The following is a 20600-nucleotide window of genomic DNA, read 5'->3' on the forward strand; positions in this document are numbered from 1 at the left end:
CCTACCTCCATCTGAGCAGACCCAGATCCTGGTCCAGGTGAGGCTCGACAGTGGCTTTGTGTTCTCTTTCATAGAAAGAGAAACGAGAAAGGAATCTCCCCCTCCTTTCACCATCATCCACTTATTTCTGTGGGAAATTATTGAGGAATGGGAAAATGAAACATTTATATACATAATAAATTTCAATACATATGCCTCTGTCTCAGACCAAGTCCAGATCCTGCGACTCTGTAGGTCCCAGAGTTTGTTTGTTTTTCTGTTTTCTTTGACCTTGAGGCCTGGCTTGCAGAATCTTGCTTCCCCGACCAAGGATTGAACCCAGACCCTCAGCAGCGAAAGGGCAGAGTCCTAACCATTGGACCACCAGGGAACTTCCTGGAGGTCCTTGTATTAGAAGTTAAGGCAGTCAAACTACAGACTGGGAAGTAGCACCACTCACTCTATTTGGTTTGAAATAAACCTGAAGCTCTCATCCATAAGAAGTGCAACAGCAATATTAACTTACTGATCATCATTAGTATGGGTATTTTACAACAGCAGATTCAAATGGAACTTTTATAAGCATGTCATCATGATGTCGTGTTTAATTATAGCATGATATTTGCTTTCAAATTAATTTTGGCCAAAATATGAGGGATAATCATTTTGCTCTTTGAGAACAGTGTTTAAAAATTGCTTTTAATATGAGGGAAATACATTAGACAGTTTATATCAAAGTAAACTGAAATGTTATTCTGGACACTTAACTATGTAGCTTTTACCTATTATAAATCAAAGCAAGGAAGATGAGGACAGAACAACTTCTAAGCACAATGAATGTGGAAGGAAAGTCCCATGACTGCATTGACAATAATGGCAAAAGCCACAAAAATCTTTATCAAAAATTCTCTTCTTTGATCAGACCTGTGGTTGCCAAGGGGATGGGGGAGTGAGGGGCGTGGACTGGGAGTTCAGAGTTAGCAGATGCAAACCATTACATTCTGAATGAATAAACAAGGTTCTCCTCCATAGTACAGGGAACTATATCCAGTTTCCTGGGATAAGTCATGATGGAAAAGAATATTTTTAAAATGTATATACATATATATATGTATGTATGTATGTATACATGAGTCACTTTGCTATACAGCAGAGATTGGCACAACATTGTAAGTCAATTCTACTTCAGTAAAAAATAAATAAAAATAAAATACTCTCTTTGGGTTCCAAATTACTGAAGACATCTAGTAGTAGGTGTTTTTAAAGTTTATATAAAACCTACTTTTCAAATTACATGAGAAAAAGAAGACAACTGCACAAAGAAGAAATATCACAGCTGCTCGTTAATACATTTTATTCAGATCCATTGGTACACCCCTTTGCACGAGTAGTTATGGGTGGAGTTTTACTTGCAGGAGGAGAAGGTCTTCCAAAAGAAATTCTTGCAGGGTGTTTTATCTTGGCGTGTGGACTGATGGAGGGGTGCGCCTTCCTGCCGTTTGGATACCTCCCTGGCTTCCCCTCCTACGAAGGGCACTGCCCTGGCCTGGGAGGCCCACTCATACCACCACGCAAGGAAAGTCAACAGGCTGTTTGTCTTTATTTCTGCCACTTCCTGCATGTGCTTTTAAAAAGAAGCAGAGGACAAAGGAAAGACAAATCAATCATCTGATTCAGCCAGCATTAAGATATAATAATTCCTTCCTTTAAAAAAAAAATGATGCTCCAGAACGACAAACCATATTTCCATTTAAAGGATGAGAAAGTTAAGGGACATGACTGAAACGACTTAGCATGCATGCAAAGTTAAGAGAATACCTCAAGAGAATTGCTCTAATTAGAGAAAAGAAAAACTTGAATATATTCAATCAAGAAAAAAAAATCTGTTTGTTTTGCCCCTAATCTTTTTAATTATAAGAGGTTGGGAGATGTCTCCTTTTCCCTGACAAGTGACTGGCAGGTAAGAAGCCCCCCAAGTTAGATGAGGCTCCTTTCGCTTGGTTTCCCATCTCTCCATCTCTGGTCTTACTCCTGGCTGTCCACAAATTGCTTTTAAAGACAGATCAGATTGAGACATTATATTCTGGCCTTTCAGACTCCTTAGAAAGCTTTAAGGAGTAATCTGATGATGAATGGCTTGTCTGGAACTCAGCTGCTAATTTCAGGGAAAAATCCATTTTTAATGGTCAACTTTATGTACTCTTTCTTGGAAGTTTTTCAAAATGAAAAAAAAAGAAGTAAATCACCTCATTAAGTTACAACTTCTCACAATGAAAAATGTAATGATGTCAATTAATCTAAGCCAGTGAGAACCTGGGCTGTATGTATAAATTAAGATTCTACAAGTAAGTGTGCCTAACGCCACAGTGGCGGCAGCAGTAGACCAATTGCACTGCAGCAGGTCAGTGTGATAGCTTTGTGTTTCAAAGACTGGCAGGTGGAGATCACTAGCTTGAAGACGCTCCCCTTAGTGTCAGCATTCTCTAACAAGTTTCCTAATGACTGAAGATGATGCTGAGTCAATGGTCTCTGTGGACATCACAGCACCGGGCAGCTGGCAAAGGCCAGCCCTGCAGTCTGTGCTGTACACACACTCAGCCACAAGCGAAGAGGGGGGATCCACGGGGTGGCGAGATGTGCCAAGGGAAGGGACAGGTCACAAGAGGGTGAGCACACAGCCGAGTCAGACTACTCACCCCGCTCTCGTGGCCGGCGAGGCCGCCCTCTGGGAAGAGGGCAGTGGCGGCCCCCGAGGGCAGCAGCAGCAGCGGCAGCAGCAAGCAGAGGGCCAGCATCTTGCAGGCTGGCTGGTACTTGTCTCCAGCTCTGGGGCTGCTCATCCTGCTTGGCAGCCCCTGAAACCGCTGCTTTGTGGACTTGAGTCTCTTCTCTGCAGACTGAGGGGGCTATTTTCAGCTCAACCTGCAGCTGTTTTTTTTTTTTGTATATATGCCTATCTAAAGCCTGTACCCCCTCTCCCCTCACATTCAAGTGGTGACGCACGAGCCTGAGCAATCAGTGCTCACAAAAGTGCTTCAGGACCGGATTTAACCCCTTCATTAAAGCCTCGGCGCTCTTCCTGTGTCAAGAGTGGATTTGCTCCTACTTGGGGATGCATGTGCGCTTGCCTAGAAGTTCCACCTCCTCGCAATTATGCCAAAGCAATCAGGAAGTCATGAGAACAAAACCAAGTGATTTAACATAATACAAAATTAGCCCTGAATAAGAAGTTTATGGTGATGAAAACAGTCAATCCTAAAGGAAATCAACCTGAATATTCATTGGAAGGACTGAAGCTGAAGCTCCAATACTTTGGCCACCTGATGGGAAGAGCCAACTCACTGGAAAAGACCCTGATGCTGGGAAAGTTTGAGGGCAGGAGAAGGGGGCGACAGGATGAGACGGTTGAATGGCATCACTGACTCAATGGACATGAATTTGAGTAAACTCCAGGAGATAGTGGAAGACGGGGAAGCCTGATGTGCTGCAGTCCATGGGGTCACACAGAATCAGACATGACTGAGCAACTGAACAACAAGGAACACCACCTGCTTCCCAAGTGGTGCTAGTGGTGAAGAATCTGCCTGCTAAAGCAAGAAACTCGGGTTCGATCCCTGGGTCAGGAAGATCCCCTGGAGAAGGGAATGGCAACCCACTCCAGTCTTCTTACCTGGAGAATTCCATTGATAGAGGAGCCTGGCGGGCTACAGTCCATGAGGTTGCAAGAGAGTCAAACACGACTGAGCGACTAACACTTTCAACAACAAAGGAACTTAAAATCTGCAATTTTGCCCACATGAAAGAATGACTGAATCAGATTGGGCAGAAGCAACAAGGAGATGGTGAGGACTCTGGGAGTCACTCAGAGCATCCACTGGTCTCACCAGACCAGCTCGGGTCACCAAGTGCTGGTTCCCCACACCACCTCCCCGCCAGCAGACCATGGTCCTCTGGCCCAGGCTTTCCCAAACTGTGATCACCTTTTGTTGGCATTCAATTGCTAAGTCGCGTCCAAGTCTTTGCCACCCCATGGACTGCAGCACTCCAGGCTTCCCTGTCCTTCACTATCTACTGGAGTTTGCTCAAATTCACATCCACTGAGTCAGTGATGCCATCCAACCATCTCATCCTCTGTTGCCCTCTTCTCCTGCCCTCAATCCTTCCCAGCATTGGGGTTTTTTCCAATAAGTCAGCTCTTTGCATCAATCACCTTATTAAGGTGGAAATGCAGATAGATTCTTCTTTTCTTGGCCATACCTCAAGGAATGTGGAAATTCCCCAACCCAGGCCCGCTCCCCCCAATCCGCCCCCCACCGCCCTGCCTCACCCCGCCCTGCCTGCAGTGGAAGTGTGGAATCTTAGCCACTAGACCCCCAGGGAAGCCCAATGAATGCCCTACACTTGACCAGCTCCCAGGGTCTCCTCTCCTTCTGACGACAGCTCCACTACTGAGAACCCACATCAAGCTGTCTCTGCCACCCCTGGTTCCTCCTTGCGGGTCCCAGGTTCAGAATCACACAGACAAATGTACAGACCCTCTCTACCTGAGACAGCTAGGAAAATCAGAAACATCCACCACAAACCTACTAAGATGATGTTAGAAGCCAGGTTCTAAAGGGAAGTAAAGCGACCAAAGAACTGATGGCACATTCCAGAAGTGAACGCTGACACTTTCAGTTTTCCAAAGTGCTGGTTCACACCCCTCCACAAGGGAAATCTCAATTTTAAATTTCATTGCACTGCACATTTGTTAAGATGCTAGGTAAGATCGGCACAGCCAAATGACCCACCGTGGGCCATAAAGTGCATCTTGCTTTAGTCCTTTTTTGGTACCCAAATTTTTTTTTTGCCTAATTCCCACAAATGATATTTTAAAATGTTTAGATATTCTTAGGGCTTCCCTGATAGCTCAGTTGGTAAATAATCTGCCTGTAATACAGGAGACCCCAGTTAAATTCCTGGGTTGGGAAGGTGTCCTGGAGAAGGGAAAGGCTACCCACTTCAGTATTCTTGCCTGGAGAATTCCAAGGACTGTATGGAGTCCATGGAGTCGCAAAGAGTCGGACAGGACTGAGTGCCTTTCACTTCCACTTCACTTTCATGTCTTTTAAACTTGAAACCAGTTCAACATTTTAAAAATTTAATGGGAAATAATGGAGGCAGAACGTTTGTCATCTACTGTCTTGACTGAGCCATGAAACGTGGAGGTGCATATAGTCCTTTCCCACTTTTCTCCTCTGAGTGTATTTTTATATATTTTGTATGTATACTGTATATTCCATGAGGTCACAAAAAGTCAGATATGACTGAGTGACTTTCACTTCAGATATTCTTACAGATGAGAGAATCATGGTAGCTCACCCAGCTTCTTATAGCTTTAGAATATTTTGAATTTGTTCCATTAACTCATTGAATACTGAATACCTAGCGTGTACTACATAGAAGGACGAAGACCATCCACCCTGACAGGGCTGTTCCAGCCTCTCTAAGGGGCAGGATACATGCTCTGCAAATGAGAGAAAAGTAAAATTTCGGTGTGACATGTGCCAAGGAAGGTTATGAGCTGTAGGCCAGGGAAGGCTTTGTCATCTTGTTACCGGCTGCTTTCAAGGAGGTGGCAATGTATCTTAGTACTTCCAGGTGAGGGCTCTAGACTAAATTCCTGGTTTTGCCATTTAATTAACCTCTCTAGAGTCTCAGGTTCCTCATCTATAAAATAGGGATAAAAACACTACCTACTGCCTATATCATAGAATTTGTGAATCAAATAAGATCATGATAAGCACCTAACACAAGTGGAAAACACAACAGGACTCACATTAGGAACTGCCACTAAAAAGATATCCTGGGACTTTGCTGGTGGTCCGTTGGCTAATCCAGGAAGATCCCACATACTGCATAGCAACGAAGCCCAGGCACCTGAGAGCCCATGCTCTGCAACTAGAGGCCACTGCACTGAGAAGCCCACATACCAGAAGAGAAAGCCTGCACACAGCAGCAAAGAACCAGCACAGCCAAAAAAAAATTTTTTTTAAAGAAGGTACTCCAAGTCCTTATTCCCCACAGTATAAAGAAAAGTTCCCCACCACAAAACAATGGAAATCCCTGGTGAGAGTCATGAAACCCAAGCAAGGGCTCCTCCTCCCGTGTGCCTCTGCTGCCCATCTCAGGCTCCAGGGACCCAGTATTCATGGGGCACGTGTGTGTGTGTGTGTGTATGGTCCTACACAAGGCTGTGTGTGTGTGTGTGTGTGTGTGTATGGTCCTACACAAGGCTGTGTGTGTGTGTGTGTGTGTGTGTGTGTGTGTATGGTCCTACACAAGGCACCAAGTGATCACCATTTCCAAGCCCACCCATAGGGAGCTGACAATCCAATGTTTTATGCAAGAAAGTGTGTTTCTAAAAAGATGTACTATGGGAACTTGGACTAAAAGGGACTCAGTACTGGATTATTTTGAAAAAGGGAGATTGTTTCTTCTAAAGGGCAGAACTAGGACCTAGATGGAGAAGGCAATGGCACCCCACTACAGTACTCTTGCCTGGAAAATCCCATGGATGGAGGAGCCTGGTAGGCTGCAATTCACGGGGTGGCAAAGAGTCAGACACGACTGAGCGACTTCACTTTCACTTTTCACTTTCATGCATTGGAGAAGGAAATGGCAACCCACTCCAGTGTTCTTGCCTGGAGAATCCCAGGGATGGGGGAGCCTGGTGGGCTGCCGTCTATGGGGTTGAGCAGAGTTGGACACGACTGAAGTGACATAGCAGCAGGACCTAGAGAGAAGGTGAAAGACTTTTCTCTACACACAGAAGAAACCTGCAACAATTTAGTGTCCACTAACAGAAAGGGCACTCTGCACCTGAGGAGTTCAGGAGAGCCTAGAGGACCTTAGTCATCAGTGCTGTAGAAGGGCTTCCTACTTGGTGAGAGGACTGGACTCCATGACCTCTAAGGGTTCTTTACAGATTCCACAATTCAGTAAAGGCAGTAAGCGGGCCCTGATTACACTTTCCCAGACGTCTAGGTGTCGAGGTACCAGCTGTATATGACAAGTGTCGACCAACATATTCCAGCTGTTGCTGTGTATAGAAGGGGATGCTTTGGAACTTCCCTGGTTTGTTAATTTAGTAATAAAAAACTAATGCAGGATCTTTTATTTCACCTTTTTTTGAGGAGTTGGTGTAACAAGAAAGACAACAAACATTATAAATGTAAATCGCCCCAACTATGTTACCAGGCCACATCACAAGAAAGACAACAAACATTATAAATATAAATCGCCCCAACTATGTTACCAGGCCACATCTATTTCAAAGATGTGTGCTGCTTTATATGGCCAGTCAGCTGGTTATACAGTTAATAAGTCTAAAGTTCAGACAAGCTTCCAGGACTCTAAGGAAGCAAGCCTGTGAGAAAGAGCCCTACAACTCCTTTCTGCCAATGGTCAGCAAAGATGGAATGGGAAAGGATGACTGACATCACATGGACATGCCAGAGTAAACTAAACCCTGAACAGAACATGCAGTGGGCAAGAGGCAGTTTCTGAGAACTCAGGGTTACACCCAGCTACTCCTTACAAAGTCTGACCACCCCTGTGTTATAATCCCTGAAGAATGTGTGGTAGGACCACTTGTCTAAAATATAAACAAGTAAGGGACTTCCCTGTGGTCCAGTGGCTTAGGAGTCCACATTCCCAATGCAGGGGGTTTGGGTTCGATCCCTGGTCAGGGAACTAGATCCCATTCAACTAAGAGTTCACATGCCGCAACTAAACTTTCTTTGTGCCACAACTAAGACCGGTGCAGCCAAATAAATAAATCAGTATTTTAAAGTAAATAAAAATACTGTGAAAATGTGTGAAGAAATACTCTCTGGAGCACCTAGAGTAGCACCTGGCACACAGAACGGACGCTGTAAATGCCGGTTCCTCTTCTCTGCTGCTATTGTCCCAACGGGTTAAAAGGCACGCTCGCCCTGGCCCTCTAAGAAACCCCAAGGAGAAGACAGCAGATCTGGGATTCCTGGAAGCATCATCTCTCACAACCTGAAAGAGAAGGTGCACACTGACCTGTTTGGAGGAGTAGTCAGACTTTCTTCTCAAGCAAAAGTTCCATCCAGTGTGGCCAACCACAATCACAAAATAGCCAGAGAAAAGTCACATGAACTGTTTCTGAAGAAAATCACCTTTCAAAAGTGAAAAGGACCATTTCCAAATATCCACCCTTTTACCTTATGACCACAAGTGACAAGTGTTTAAAAAACAACGTTGGTGGACTTCCCTGATGGTTTAGGGGTTAGGATTCAGTGCTTTCCCTGCCAAGAACCCAGGTTCAGTCCCTGCTTGGGGAACTGAGATCCCACAAGCAGCATGGTGCAGCCAAAACAGGACTAAATACATACAGCTTTAGTCATCTTTCAGGGATTGTCAGCCTGAAAAATTATATAAAAGAATGAACATATGATTTTTTTGCTTGAAAAAGTCAACCATATGTAATTGCTAACATAATTTTATTAACACAATAGATACAATTTCCAACATATACCATTCAAACCCATGCCCTTTTCATGTGCTTCAGTAAGACATGGAAGTATTTTGCTTAAGAGTTTCCACTTCTCTTTTAAACCAGCTTTTGTAGTCAATGACTTGGAGAGTACAATACAAAAAGCACCCAAGCCTTTTGTCTTTTAATCTCCACTTACCCTTTCAGAACCCTCATTGGCATTATGTGCTTTTAGCCACTCTGCCTGCTGAAGGCTGCTTTCTCCAAACTGCAACGGGGTTTAATTCCCACTTTCCTCTACACCAGCCTCTGCTGACTCCACTGAATTTCTGTTTTCATCCTCCAACTTCTTCTTCTTCTTTGCTTTTCTTTCCAGGTTAAGCTGAGCGATGTCTTCATTTTTCTCTGTGATGTATTTTAGCTACAAAAAATATATATATATTTTTAAACACCCCATTGAGCCCCTTGTTTTGGGGGTAGGGGTGGGCAAGAATACCACTCCCTTCTCCAGGTATCAAACCCAGCTCTCCCATACTGTAGATAGAACGCTTTACTGCCTGAGCTACCAGGGAAGCCTCAAAAAATATTTTTTTAATTATATTTTTACCTGACTGTAAAGCCATTGATAAGTCTAGTCAGGGAGGAAAAAATCTATGCCATTTCCCAACCACTCCCGCCCAGGGTTACATTCCTCGGAGTTAAACACAGCTTCAAATTTTTTTTTCTGGAAGAAATCAATGACAAAAGTCAGCTCACTGCTTACTAACATAGGAGCTCCTTGAATAATCAGAAGAATTAAAACTTGTAGTTTATGAAAGACATGCCAATCACAAATATACTCTACAAAGCACAAATAAAGTCAAAAGCCCTAAATTTACCCAACTAAAATTACTGCGCAATTCCTGTGTACCAGATCCTAGAGACACAAGGATAGTAAGACAAGGTCCTTGCCCTCAGGGAAGATTTAGTCAAATGCACAAATTTAGCTGCAACTCTTCAGTAACAGGCTTCTGTCAGACGAAAAAAATTTAACAGTCCAAAATTAAAACAATATTCTGAGGTAAATACATACGCAATAAACAGAAAACTTCCCAATTAATAGTCTAAGATGACTTGCATCGCCAATTCCTTACAAAAGATAGAAACTGCTTACTGAAGCTGATAAGTTACAGTTCTGAGAGAGAATTTTGGAGGAGAGAAAAATGTCTTTTCCACTGATATGCAGCACCACCAGGCACCGGAGCTATTAGGAATCGTATCATCCTTAACCTTGACTTAAACTTTAGAGAAACAATATTAGAAGAGCAGAGATAGAAAAAAAAAAAAAGTCCAGTGGAATCAGTACTGGATTCAGGGTTTGAAGGCTAAGGGTCAGCTGTCAACAAGAAAACTTCATATTTAACTTTGGGAAATTACTTAACTCTAGTAGTCTGGCCTATAAAATGGGGCTAATTAGTCATGTTACAAAAAACCCTCATAGGGTGATTGTGAGCTTTAAATAATGTGTATAAAATATGACCTACAGAAGTCCTGTGTGAAATGTCAGTGCTACACAAGTTCATTCATTCAACAACTACTCATGAGCCCCTACTGTGGGTCAGGCCCTTTTCTAGGCATGGCAGATGGAGCCAAGAAGAAAGACATAAAAATCCCTGCCCTTAAAAAAGAAAAAGAAAAGAAAAAATCCCTGCCCTTGTGGAGCTCACATCCTAGGGAGGAATGTAAAAGTATTTTGACTGCTAAGGTCAGACTAACTCAGGAAACCTCACAGGCATCCTGATCTGCCATCGGCCACAGCCAACTAGCCTGGGACGATCCCAGCTTCACCTGTAAAGTGAGGGCAGGGCTGGGATGATGTCTTGACATCTCCGAAAAGACAGAAAATGTGCTCAACTGCCTGCACACCCCAGATGTACTGATACTCCTTCCACACCTGGCCCACCAAAATTGTGGGCTCCATAACAAATCCACCCCCTAGATACTCTAGCCTGTGACCTGTGTCTGACAGGTTTCTGCTGTAGCTGAAACATGGGACCAAAGTTTTGAGATGTTACAGAAAAGGCAAATTATGAAATCCAGAGATCGCTGATTAGAAAATTTCAAATTGGCTTAGCAAGATCCATCACTGTGAAAGAAAGACTGTAAATTACAGGCAGGTCTGAGCGGTTGAAGCGTGTCTCATTTTTAACGCAAGGTGCCCTGGGGGAATCACTTCGTGGATGCCAGTGATTAATTGGGAATAATGTATTCTGATGGGAAAGGGGAGTGAGGAAAGAAATCCATCTCTCACCAGTGAATGACTCCTCCTGGCTAAGAGCTTCACATCTTCAGTGTTAATTGTGCTTCTTTTCGCATGTCTGTAGAAAGGGCAGAAACAATTCACCAAAATGTTTCATATTATTTAAAGTTTTGATGAAACACAAAAGTTCACGGCCAGATTTCACATCAGCAAGGATCTCTAAGTAGCCCATCTTTTCAGGTGAAGGTTGTTAAGTGACAGTGACACAGAAATGAGTGAAGTGATGAGCCAAGATCCCAATTAAATAAAGAGACTGAGAGCAAGCAGAAGCCAATCTGTCCACCTCCACTGGAGCGCCGAGGATATCTGGAGAATGTGAGCTTGGAGAGGGGTGAGAGGCATTCAGCCTTCCCAAACGGCCTGCTTGCTCACGGTGGGCACAGCGACCACCATGCAGAAAGAAGCGGGTCTGTGAGGCACCTCCAGCGAAAAGAGAAAACAGCACAGAGCTCACAATACAAAGATCACTGCTGCTTAGATGAACACTAAATAGAAGAAACAGAGAATTTCCACAAAGCACAGCTTCGCTTATACCAAAGTCCTAATGCTCTTCTCCAAAGGCTACATTACAGGGAGAAGCTTGTGCACGTGTCCCTCCCTAACTAGGAGATAATGTGTCCCCGACACAGCCCAGCTAGGACAAAGAACATCCTTTCAATTAGAGTCTGTTTCTTGCTCACAACGCGGACTCAAGTTCTTGTTCCAGTTCTCTTATCTCTGCTTTAAAAGGTAATCTGAGACAATGAGCTCTATTCAATAATTTATTACCCTAATTACACCTTTTCTTGCCATTTCTAACTTCTTCCAAAAATAAGTAGGAACTTTTAAGTTGGAATAAGGGGGAGTCTTTGTGTTCTTAATAACTATCAGAGTGACCAGCACATGGCAAGTCCTCACTAAATATCTGTTGACTTAAAGATAAAACTCACAGAAATTATACTCTGTAATTTGACCAGATTAGTCCTTCATATTCTGCCAAATGTGAAAAGATCACATGCCATCTCATCATGACGGACAGTATCTGACTATCCTGGGATAATATCCATGTCAGAAGAGGCATTAGCCATCTGCAAGGACTAGCACAGAGGAAAGGGGGTGGGGTGGGGGGAGTCAGACAGAAAGTGACAGAATAGCGACCACAAAGCCGGTCCAGAGGTGCCCTGTGTGGAGGATGTCAGGAACCAGAGACATGCTGTGGCCCTCGTCTCTATCACACGACAAGTTGCTCTGTTGATGTTACCATCTTCCTGAAGGGCTGGACAAAAGAGTAAGGAGGAAGCAGCACTGAACTATTCAGCATAAGATCAGCATATATGATCACAAGAAGCGTTCAGCAAATAGCAGAGCCAACCCTCTCCACCACTCAACTGGTCACCTGGTTTCTCTGCACCGTGTTTTAATGATGCCACTTTCCCAGATGGAGGGGCAGGTATATCCTATGCCAGCCACCACACACCACAAACTCTCCTAAATCAAACCTCTGGCTCCAGAAAATTACTCTAGAGAACAAGGCAATTTTTCATACAACACGTTTAGCAACACAGGTTTTAAAGACTATTCCCAAAATACCCCTAAATATTCATTGGAAGAACTGATGCTGAAGCTCCAATACTCTGGCCACCTGATGTGAAGAGCCTACTCACTGGAAAAGACCCTGATGCTGGGAAAGATTGAGGGGAGGGGGAGCAGGGGGTGATAAGAGGATGAAAAGGCTGGATGGCATCACCAACTCAATGGACAAGAATTTGAGCAAACTCCGGTAGATGGTGAAGGACAGGGAAGCCTGGCGTGCTGAAGTCCATAGGGTGGCAAAGGCTGACGTGACTTAGCGACTGAACAACAAAAATGCCCCTAGAATTCATTTACCATAGAATACCTATCTTCTTCAAAATGTTTCATCTTTACCATGTTAACATTAGGTGACTAGACATTAAATGAAGGAAATTCACAACTTAAGTGGAGAGATTATTTTCCAAAGTTTATAGGTGAACTGAGTTTACAGTGTTTACAATTTAAGTGCATTTTTTTCATAGAAACATTGTTACAAATACTAGTTAGGTTCCCAGCCTCCAAAGACTATTTAATAGGTAGCCAACTTGAAATAGCAGTATATATTTCAGATTTCTCAAAGTGGGGTAATATAGGAGCAGGGATTATGTAACAGGGAAAACTCAAAACCATAGGATAAAGGTGACCCTCTGGGACTATCAATTTTATTCAGTAGTGGTGGTTTAGTTGCTAAGTTGCCCGCTCAGCCTGTAGCCCGCTCAGGCTCCTCTGTCCATGGAATTCTCCAGGCAAGAATACTGGAGTGGGTTGCCATTTCCTTCTCCAGGGGATCTTCGAGACCCAGGGATCGAACCAGGTCTCCTGCACTGTAGGCAGATTCTTTACTGACTGAGCTACCAGGGAAGCTTTTTTTATTTTATTCAGTGATAAACATTTTTTCCCCCACACCATGGCATGCAGATCCCCAACCAGGGATTGAGCCTGGGGCCCCCTGCATTGGAAGTTTAGAGTCTTAACTACTGGACCACCAGGGAGTCCTATTCAGTGATAAACTTTAAAACAGGATATTTTTTTTAACGGAATGTTTTGACAATGTAAAATTAAGACAACAGATAAGTCTTCAAAGAAAATCTGCACTTGAATTCGCTCAGAGTTCTTAGGAAGAAGTCTATGGAGTGCTGGTATACACCCCTGAGCACTGCAGAAGAGGAAACATTTCTAAGTAAAGCCTCTGACAGTCTTGCTCAGAGAGCATCAGCTGACGGCCTCTACACAGACTCCTTTACCCAAAAGATGAGTCCTTCCTTGTGCAGCTGACAAGTCTAAGTGATGCCCACACATCTCTGCCCCGTGTGTGCATGCTAAGTCACTTCAGTCATGTCCTACGCTTTGTGACCCCATGGACTACAGCCTGCCAGGTTCCTCTGTCCATGGGATCCTCTAGGCAAGAATACTAGTGTGGGCTGTCATGCCCTCCTTGAAGGAATTTTCCCCACTTAGGTATCGAACCTGGGTCTCTTATGTCTCCTGCATTGGCAGGCGGGTTCTTTACCACTATGCCACCTAGGAAGCCTACCTCTCTGCCCCAGGGCCCAGCAAAAGGAAGTAGGCTTCTCAACTATAAAAAACACACAGGGGAAAAAAAAAAAAAACACACAGTACCTGAAAACTTAACGTGTTACAATGCTAAATAGCTCTAATTTCATTTTTATTTCTAGTATTTAAAATGTGTCATTGTCTTTTCCTACAGCTATCACAGAAATGAGGAGGAAGCTCACAGCTGGAGACTTGCTACTGGCATGTAGTGGGGAGAGGCGAGGGATACCACTAAATACCCTACAATGCACTGGACAGCCCCCACCAGAATGAGGAAATCATCCAGTCCAAAATGTCAACAGTGCTGAGGTGGAAAAACTCTGATCTATATTGATAAACTCTATGTTCAAATCAAATCACCATCTATCTACTAATTTACATTTTTGTCTTCCTTTGTAATATAAAGGACTCATATTTAAAAAAAAAAAAAAGAAGAGGGACTTCCTTGGTCCAGTGGTTAAGACACCATGCTTCCAATGCAGGGGGTATGGATTTGATCCTTGGTCAGGGAACTAAGATCCCACAAGCCCCACAGCATGGTCAAAAAAAAGAAGAAAAGAAATGGCAAGGGGTTTCCTTGGTGGTCTAGTGATTAAGAATCTGCCTGCTAATTCAGGGGACATGGGTTCGATCCCTGGTCCAGGAAGATCCCACATGCCCTGGAGCAACTAAGCCTGTGCACCACAACTATAGAGCCTGTGTGCCTAGGGCCCGTGCTTTGCAACAAGAGAAGCCACCGCAGTGAGAAGACCTTGTATGGAAACTTGAGAAAGCCCAGGCGCAACAATGAAGACCCAGTGCAGCCAAAGATAACATAAAATAATAAATCTTTAAAAAAAAAAAAGATGGCAAGTAAAGGCAATAAATGTATTTCACACACGACTTGGGGTGGGGGTGGGCGCAGGTAAGGGGCAACCACCTGAATTAACGATGATAAAACACAGGAGCCGTCAGTATCCCATATATTATCCCGATCCCTTTTGGCCAAGTTGAAGATGCTAAGCGGTTTTTAGGGACTCATATACGCAGGAATAGGCAAGATTTAGAGCCTGCCCTCTGAGAACCTACTGCTTTAATTCATTCAGAATATTCATCGAAGAAACAAAGAGCTATAGGAGAAAGGTGAAAAGTATGGGGTGTGGGAGAGGCTGGCACCAAATCACAAGTGGGAGCAAATTAGAAAGCTTTAGCCCTTTCAGGCCTTCGTCATTCAAATTGCTTCATAAAAGCAATTCGCTGCAATTGTTTTCAATTACCTATGGAACTAATTGAAGAGAGGAGCATAAATCAACTATAAAAGCTAACACTTTACCAGCTGAAAGCCAGTCACACACACTTTTCAAGGAGCCTGTCTCACTTGTCACCAGCAGGCAAATGCAGGGCTGATGGGGCCGTGGGCTGTATTATCCTGACACCTGCATGCTGCCCCACAAAGCAGCCCAGCCCGGCGCCCAGCCTCACACCCCAGCACCACACCACCTGCAGAAACAGTCTTAAAATCAAGCGCACCATGCACAGAATCCTGGAGACATGACTCACACCTTTTTAACCTGGAACTGAATAACTTCACTTCCCTCAACGACAAATACGAGGAAAACTTCAAAAAATGCCCAATCAAGTCTGAATGGACATGATTAAAGCAGATGTTCCACTCTTACAGAATCATGATTAGAGGCAGTCTCCACAAAACATGGGGTGGGGAGGGGTTCAAGCTTCCCTGAAATTCACCACCAGATGGGGAGCATCAAAGCAAGGAAACAAGCCCAGCATCGGACAATCAAGCTCTCTACCCACCTTGCAAACATCTCAAGGTCTTTGGCAAAATTTTCTGAAAGAGAAAAAAGAGATGTGCTTTAATTAGCCTATCTCAACCTTAATTCAGAAGCATAAAAGTGAAATCTCAATGTCTACAGTAAGTGTAGTGACTACTACAAATCCTTTTGAAAGTGAGAGGAGGCCCTTCGGGTGGCTCCATTGCTGGATTCATTACGACCTCTGTGTCCTCCCTGCCACCTCCACCCTTCGTTACAAACCTCTGGTAATTGTGGCTACACCTCTCCTCCCTAGAAACTATCCCTTAATTTTAAATTGTGCTAGGAGTTAGGGCTTGTGAAGACATTCATCTCCCCTGAAGTCAAGCAAATACCAGCTGTCAAACTGTGGGTGATACAAACAAGTTATAAAGCAATGAAACAAAAAAATTAATGTCCAAGGACTTCCCTAGTAGTCCAGTGGTTAAGAATCGGCCTTCCAGTGCAGGGGACACAGTTTCTATACCTGGTCAGGGAACTAAGATCCCACATGAAAGAAAGTGAAAGTGTTAGTTGCTCAGTCGTGTCCTACTCTTTGTGACCGCATCGACTGTAGCCCACCAGGCTCCTCTGTCCATGGAACTCTCCAGGCAAGAATACTGGAGTGGGTTGCCATTCCCTTCTCCAGGGGATCTTCTTGACCCAGGGATTGAACCTGCATCTCCCGCATTGCAGGCAGATTCTTTACCATCTGAGCCACCAGGAAAGCCCCCAAGATTCCACATGCCACCAGGCAACTAAGCCAGAACACCACAACGAAGACCCAGAACAGCCAAAATTAAATAAATAAATAGGGCAGCCTGTCCCAGCCCTTGTTTAAAAAAAAAAAAAAAAAAACTAATATTCTGGGTAGTTTAAAACAATAAAATATAATAAAAAAAAACAATAAAATAAAGGTGCTGATGCCCCCGTTATTAGTGTAACAGAAAGAAAAAATATATAAATCTTGTAATAGAAAAAAACATAGCTCTTCCCATAAACTGAATCTTACAGCCAATAGAAGAAACATTTCATGGATGGTGTCCAGTGATAATGTTCTCTGTCTGTTGGTGAGATACGTCATGGCACCCACCCGCCTTTCTCCCAGGCAAAATCAACCTCCAGGCTTCCCACACACCCGCAGGAAGCCCAGGGCTGCGTACCACACTGTCGGAAGGTCACCTCTGAGATGGCTGCAACGGTTTGCTTGCTGAACTGCATGTCTTTGTCCAACGCAACTTCCTCGCAAAGACAACCAACCGTGTAGTGAACCGCTGCCTTTAGCCTCTGAAGTAAAATCAAAACACTTCATGGGTAAGACTGCAAGTAAGAGCTCTTCACATCTTAAAAAATGAAGACCAAGACGGTCTGCTCAGCCTAAATTCCTTCGGCACTTTCCATAATGGCTGAGTGACTTTTCCAGTGCACTATAACACCTGTGGCCAGCGATTTGTTATGTAAGCAAATATTGAAACATCTCAAGTCAGCAACATTGAGGTAGCACATATTAATACTAACGTGTTAGCACACGCCTTCACCCAGCAGGCACTTGGCACATAAATGTGGAATAACTGAGTAAAGTTACACAGGTGCCTCCCAGATACCAGTCTGCCTTCTCTCCCCGCTGACCTGCCATCGTCATTCCTTATCTTTACTTCACCGAAATCATCACCATTAACTAGAAGTGATGTTTCTACAAGTCACATTCCAGAGGCCCCACTGATTTATGTTTCTGCAAAAAAATCCCCTGGTCAATAATGTGCCAGGTATCTGGAGAACACAGTGAAAAAAGAGAGGGATTTTTGCCCCTAGATGGAAGTTAATCAAGCAAAAACAAAAGGACTGGTCCCTGTGCTTCAAGTCCTTGCCAGCCCCATTCCTGCACAAGACAAAGAATGAATATCAGGACAACACTGTGGAAGGCTCCCGAGGGCACACTGGATCCTCCTCTGATTTGCTGGTTTGCTAGCCCACCTCAACAGGACCCTCAGTGCTCCTTAGCAACACCTTCCAGTGCTGGAAAACACTTCTTCCGCCTGCAGAGGAGTAAAGAAACAAAACAAACCACGCCAAGGTCTCGGTCTCATGTCAACAAACTTGCTGAGACCCGTGCGCGCACCACCCATGCTGGGGACGGAGCTGAACCGGATGTAGTGATGGCTGAACCCAAGACAGCGTCACCTCTACCAGCAAGTGCTCATGGCAGAGGCAAGACAAGGAGGGACTGCAAAAACACGAGTCCAGGGCCCGAGGAGAGGCCAGACAGGTAAGAAAGGGACTTACCTTCCTTGTTTCAGATGTCACAGGAGCAGGTAAGTGGAAAGCGTTGGTGGAAAGAGACAAAGAGACCACCACCCTGGGAGGAATAAAGACCCTCCAAAGTCATCTTTTTGTTAGGTATGTGTAGAGGTGTGGCTAGGGATAGGGGAACATTCTCATTGCTCCAGAAGATTCCTCCATCCTTCCCCCTCGTCCACTTCCTGGAACAGGTTAAGGGCCTTCTTCAATAGAGGCTAAGTCATGCCTGTGCGTGCACAGTTGCTAACTCACAGCCGATTCTGTAACCCATGGACCCACCAGGCTCTTCTGTCCACAAGATTCTCCAGGCAAGAATACTGGAGTGGGATGCCATGTCCTCCTCCAGGGGATCTCCTCCACCCAGGGATGGAACCCAGGACTCCTGCAGGTCTCTTGCCTTGCAGGCAGATTTTTTACCAATGAGCCACCGGGTCAGAGGCTAAGTTACTAAACTCTAAATTCCTCAAGGGCAGAACCCTTCAGTACTGTTCACGGCTGTCCACCTAGTGCCAAGAACACCTGGCTGAGTGAACAGTGGGATCCTCCATCAGTTCACCACTGTACAGAGGATAAGGTTCAAATTTCTCAGTCCATCTTTGCAGCCTGACTCACTTATTCAGTAAGTATTTATTGTCTGTTGAGAGCTAGGCTCTGTACTAGGGGCTGAGAATACAAAACTGAAAAGAACAGTCCCTGCTCTCAAAGAGTTTATCTACCACATCTTTGCCATGAATGGACTCTTCGAAACCACCAATGTCATGAAACCCAAAGGAGGTGGAGAGCTGTCCCAGGAGAGACCAAAGCCAGGACTAGACACAACGCAGAATCCCCGACTAGATCCTGGGTGAAGGAAAAAAAGGACCATGACAGAATATCTTTGGGACAACTGGGGAAAACTGAATATGGATTCATATTAGATAATAGGATTTTATCAATTATCAAGCTTCCTGAATGTGATCAGAGATTATGACCTTGTTCTTGGAAGAAGCATGTTAAAGTATTAAAACTAAAAGGTGAAGCATTAAGTGTACTTAATTATCAAATAATTTCAAGAAAAGAAGGGAGCAAATACAGCAAAATGTTAACTGGTTAATCGAGGTGAGGGGCACATGGGTGCCTAACTTTGCAACTTTTTCTGAAGGCTCGAACTTCAAAATAAAGGGAGGCAGTGGGTAAACAGCTTCTGAAATTTAGGAAGCGCCCCTTTCCTGAGTTCATTCCCAATTCTCTTCGGTTAATCCTCTGAGATTCTTGGTTTTTCTCACGACTCTCCCACACGGCATTTATTCGCGGTGCTGACTGAAAGACTAAATACCAGCAACTATGCCGAGAGCTGGTTATTATCACCCTGATTTTTCCATCTAGGAAAATGAGTTCGGGGAGAGTCAACACAACACTCTGTGCGGAGTCGAGATTCAAACCCACATCCGTTGGGTTCCGGAGCCGGGCGGCCCGGGTTTGCACCAGGTTCCGAGGCCGTCTCCTCCCCCGCAGGATGGACGCACCGATTAGAGGAGCCAACATTTTTGGAGCTCGTGCCGCGTGCCTCATAACAACGCTGTCCGAGAAGGAGACTGAGCCTGTCACAAAGCCAGGGGGGCCTCCGCCGCCAGACTCCCGGTGCACGGCAGGTATTTTCCTCGAATCTTCCCTCTCACTCAGCCACCCCAAGCTCCGACCCGCGAAACCAAGGAAACCGCCTCCCAGCACCCCCCGCGGCAGCGGGGTCAGCTCAAGCGCAGGCGCCAGAGGCGGCCGAGCTCGGCCTCCGACCTGGGGCCTCGGTACGAAGACGAGGCTGGGCTGAGGCGGCGCCTGTTTCCCCGCAGAATCTCGACGCCGTCCTTCCTCAGCCCCGCGAGGACCCCATTCTCCTGTACCTGTCGGTAAGAGAAGCGTTGCTGCTCCTCGGCCCCCTCCTCCTCCTCCTCCATCATCACCGCGGGCGGACCCTTGCTGGCGCGCCAGGACAGAAAGACGCGCCCCCCCAGGGCGGCCTGGTCGGATTTTCCCGCCGCGGCGCCGGACGACGGGCCGCGCTGGGGGCCAAAGCGCGAAGCTGCCGCTGCCTCGCGCGCCCCCTGGCGGCGACTCTGGGGAGGGGGCCTCACAGCGCTCCTGCGCCCGCCCCGCCCCAGCCAAGCTCCCGGGGGACCTCAGGCCCAGCTCTGCGCCCCGCACAGTTGTCAACACCAGCTCTCAGAAACAATGTGTGTGTAGGGACAAGGGTTCGCAACTCGGTTGTAAATTCCATGCGGCTGCAACCTTGATATGCCTTGCAAAATCTTGTGTGAGGTTTTTTTCTTATAATTCTATAGTGTCACAAAGTCAGATCACTGATAAATGTTTGATTTCTATCCCCTTCAGCGAAAAAGTTTCTCACCCCATTGCCGTTGCCAAAGGAATATAGTTTTGACCCAAGTGTTAGCTGATTTTCCTTTATGTTAAGAATTAAGGTACTAAAAAAAAAAAAAAAAAAGAATTAAGGAACTTACCAGGATTCCCTGGCGGTCCAGTGGCTAAGATTCTGCACTTTAACTGCAGGGGGTGCGGAATTAATCCCTGGTGTGAGAACTAAGAACCCACATGCCAGGTGGCCATGAATTTAAAAAAAAAAAAAAAGGAA

At 45.1% G+C, this 20600-nt stretch overlaps 2 protein-coding genes across 2 annotated transcripts; both read right to left on the reverse strand.

Moving 5' to 3' along the window:
• Window positions 1–1347: 1347 nt before the first annotated feature.
• Window positions 1348–6138, reverse strand: CORT (cortistatin). Its single transcript, XM_065935788.1, has 2 exons — window positions 2676–6138; window positions 1348–1603 (listed from the first exon to the last, which is right to left on the reverse strand). Exons 1-2 carry the CDS (start codon window positions 2817–2819, stop codon window positions 1385–1387), a joined length of 363 nt encoding a protein of 120 aa, XP_065791860.1. The 5' UTR covers window positions 2820–6138; the 3' UTR covers window positions 1348–1384.
• A 2334-nt stretch (window positions 6139–8472) lies between these two features.
• CENPS (centromere protein S) lies at window positions 8473–20030 on the reverse strand. Its single transcript, XM_065935787.1, has 5 exons — window positions 19855–20030; window positions 16840–16963; window positions 15681–15714; window positions 10773–10839; window positions 8473–8903 (listed from the first exon to the last, which is right to left on the reverse strand). The coding sequence occupies exons 1-5, from the start codon at window positions 19909–19911 to the stop codon at window positions 8763–8765; spliced, it is 423 nt and encodes a 140-aa protein (XP_065791859.1). The 5' UTR covers window positions 19912–20030; the 3' UTR covers window positions 8473–8762.
• Between the last annotated feature and the right edge of the window lie 570 nt (window positions 20031–20600).

The sequence above is a fragment of the Muntiacus reevesi genome, chromosome 5, assembly GCF_963930625.1.
Source record: "Muntiacus reevesi chromosome 5, mMunRee1.1, whole genome shotgun sequence".
In the NCBI taxonomy this organism is placed as follows: Eukaryota; Metazoa; Chordata; class Mammalia; order Artiodactyla; family Cervidae; genus Muntiacus; species Muntiacus reevesi.

Coding starts and splice junctions, on each gene's coding strand:
- CENPS (XM_065935787.1), bottom strand. CDS start 19,911: ATGATGGAGGAGGAGGAGGAGGGGGCCGAGGAGCAGCAACGCTTCTCT. Junction 16,964..19,854: donor AACGCTTCTCTTACCGACAG/GTACAGGAGAAT, acceptor ATTTTACTTCAG/AGGCTAAAGGCAGCGGTTCA. Junction 10,840..15,680: donor GACCTTGAGATGTTTGCAAG/GTGGGTAGAGAG, acceptor CCCTTTCTACAG/ACATGCGAAAAGAAGCACAA.
- CORT (XM_065935788.1), bottom strand. CDS start 2,819: ATGAGCAGCCCCAGAGCTGGAGACAAGTACCAGCCAGCCTGCAAGATG. Junction 1,604..2,675: donor TCGCCGGCCACGAGAGCGGG/GTGAGTAGTCTG, acceptor TCTTTTTAAAAG/CACATGCAGGAAGTGGCAGA.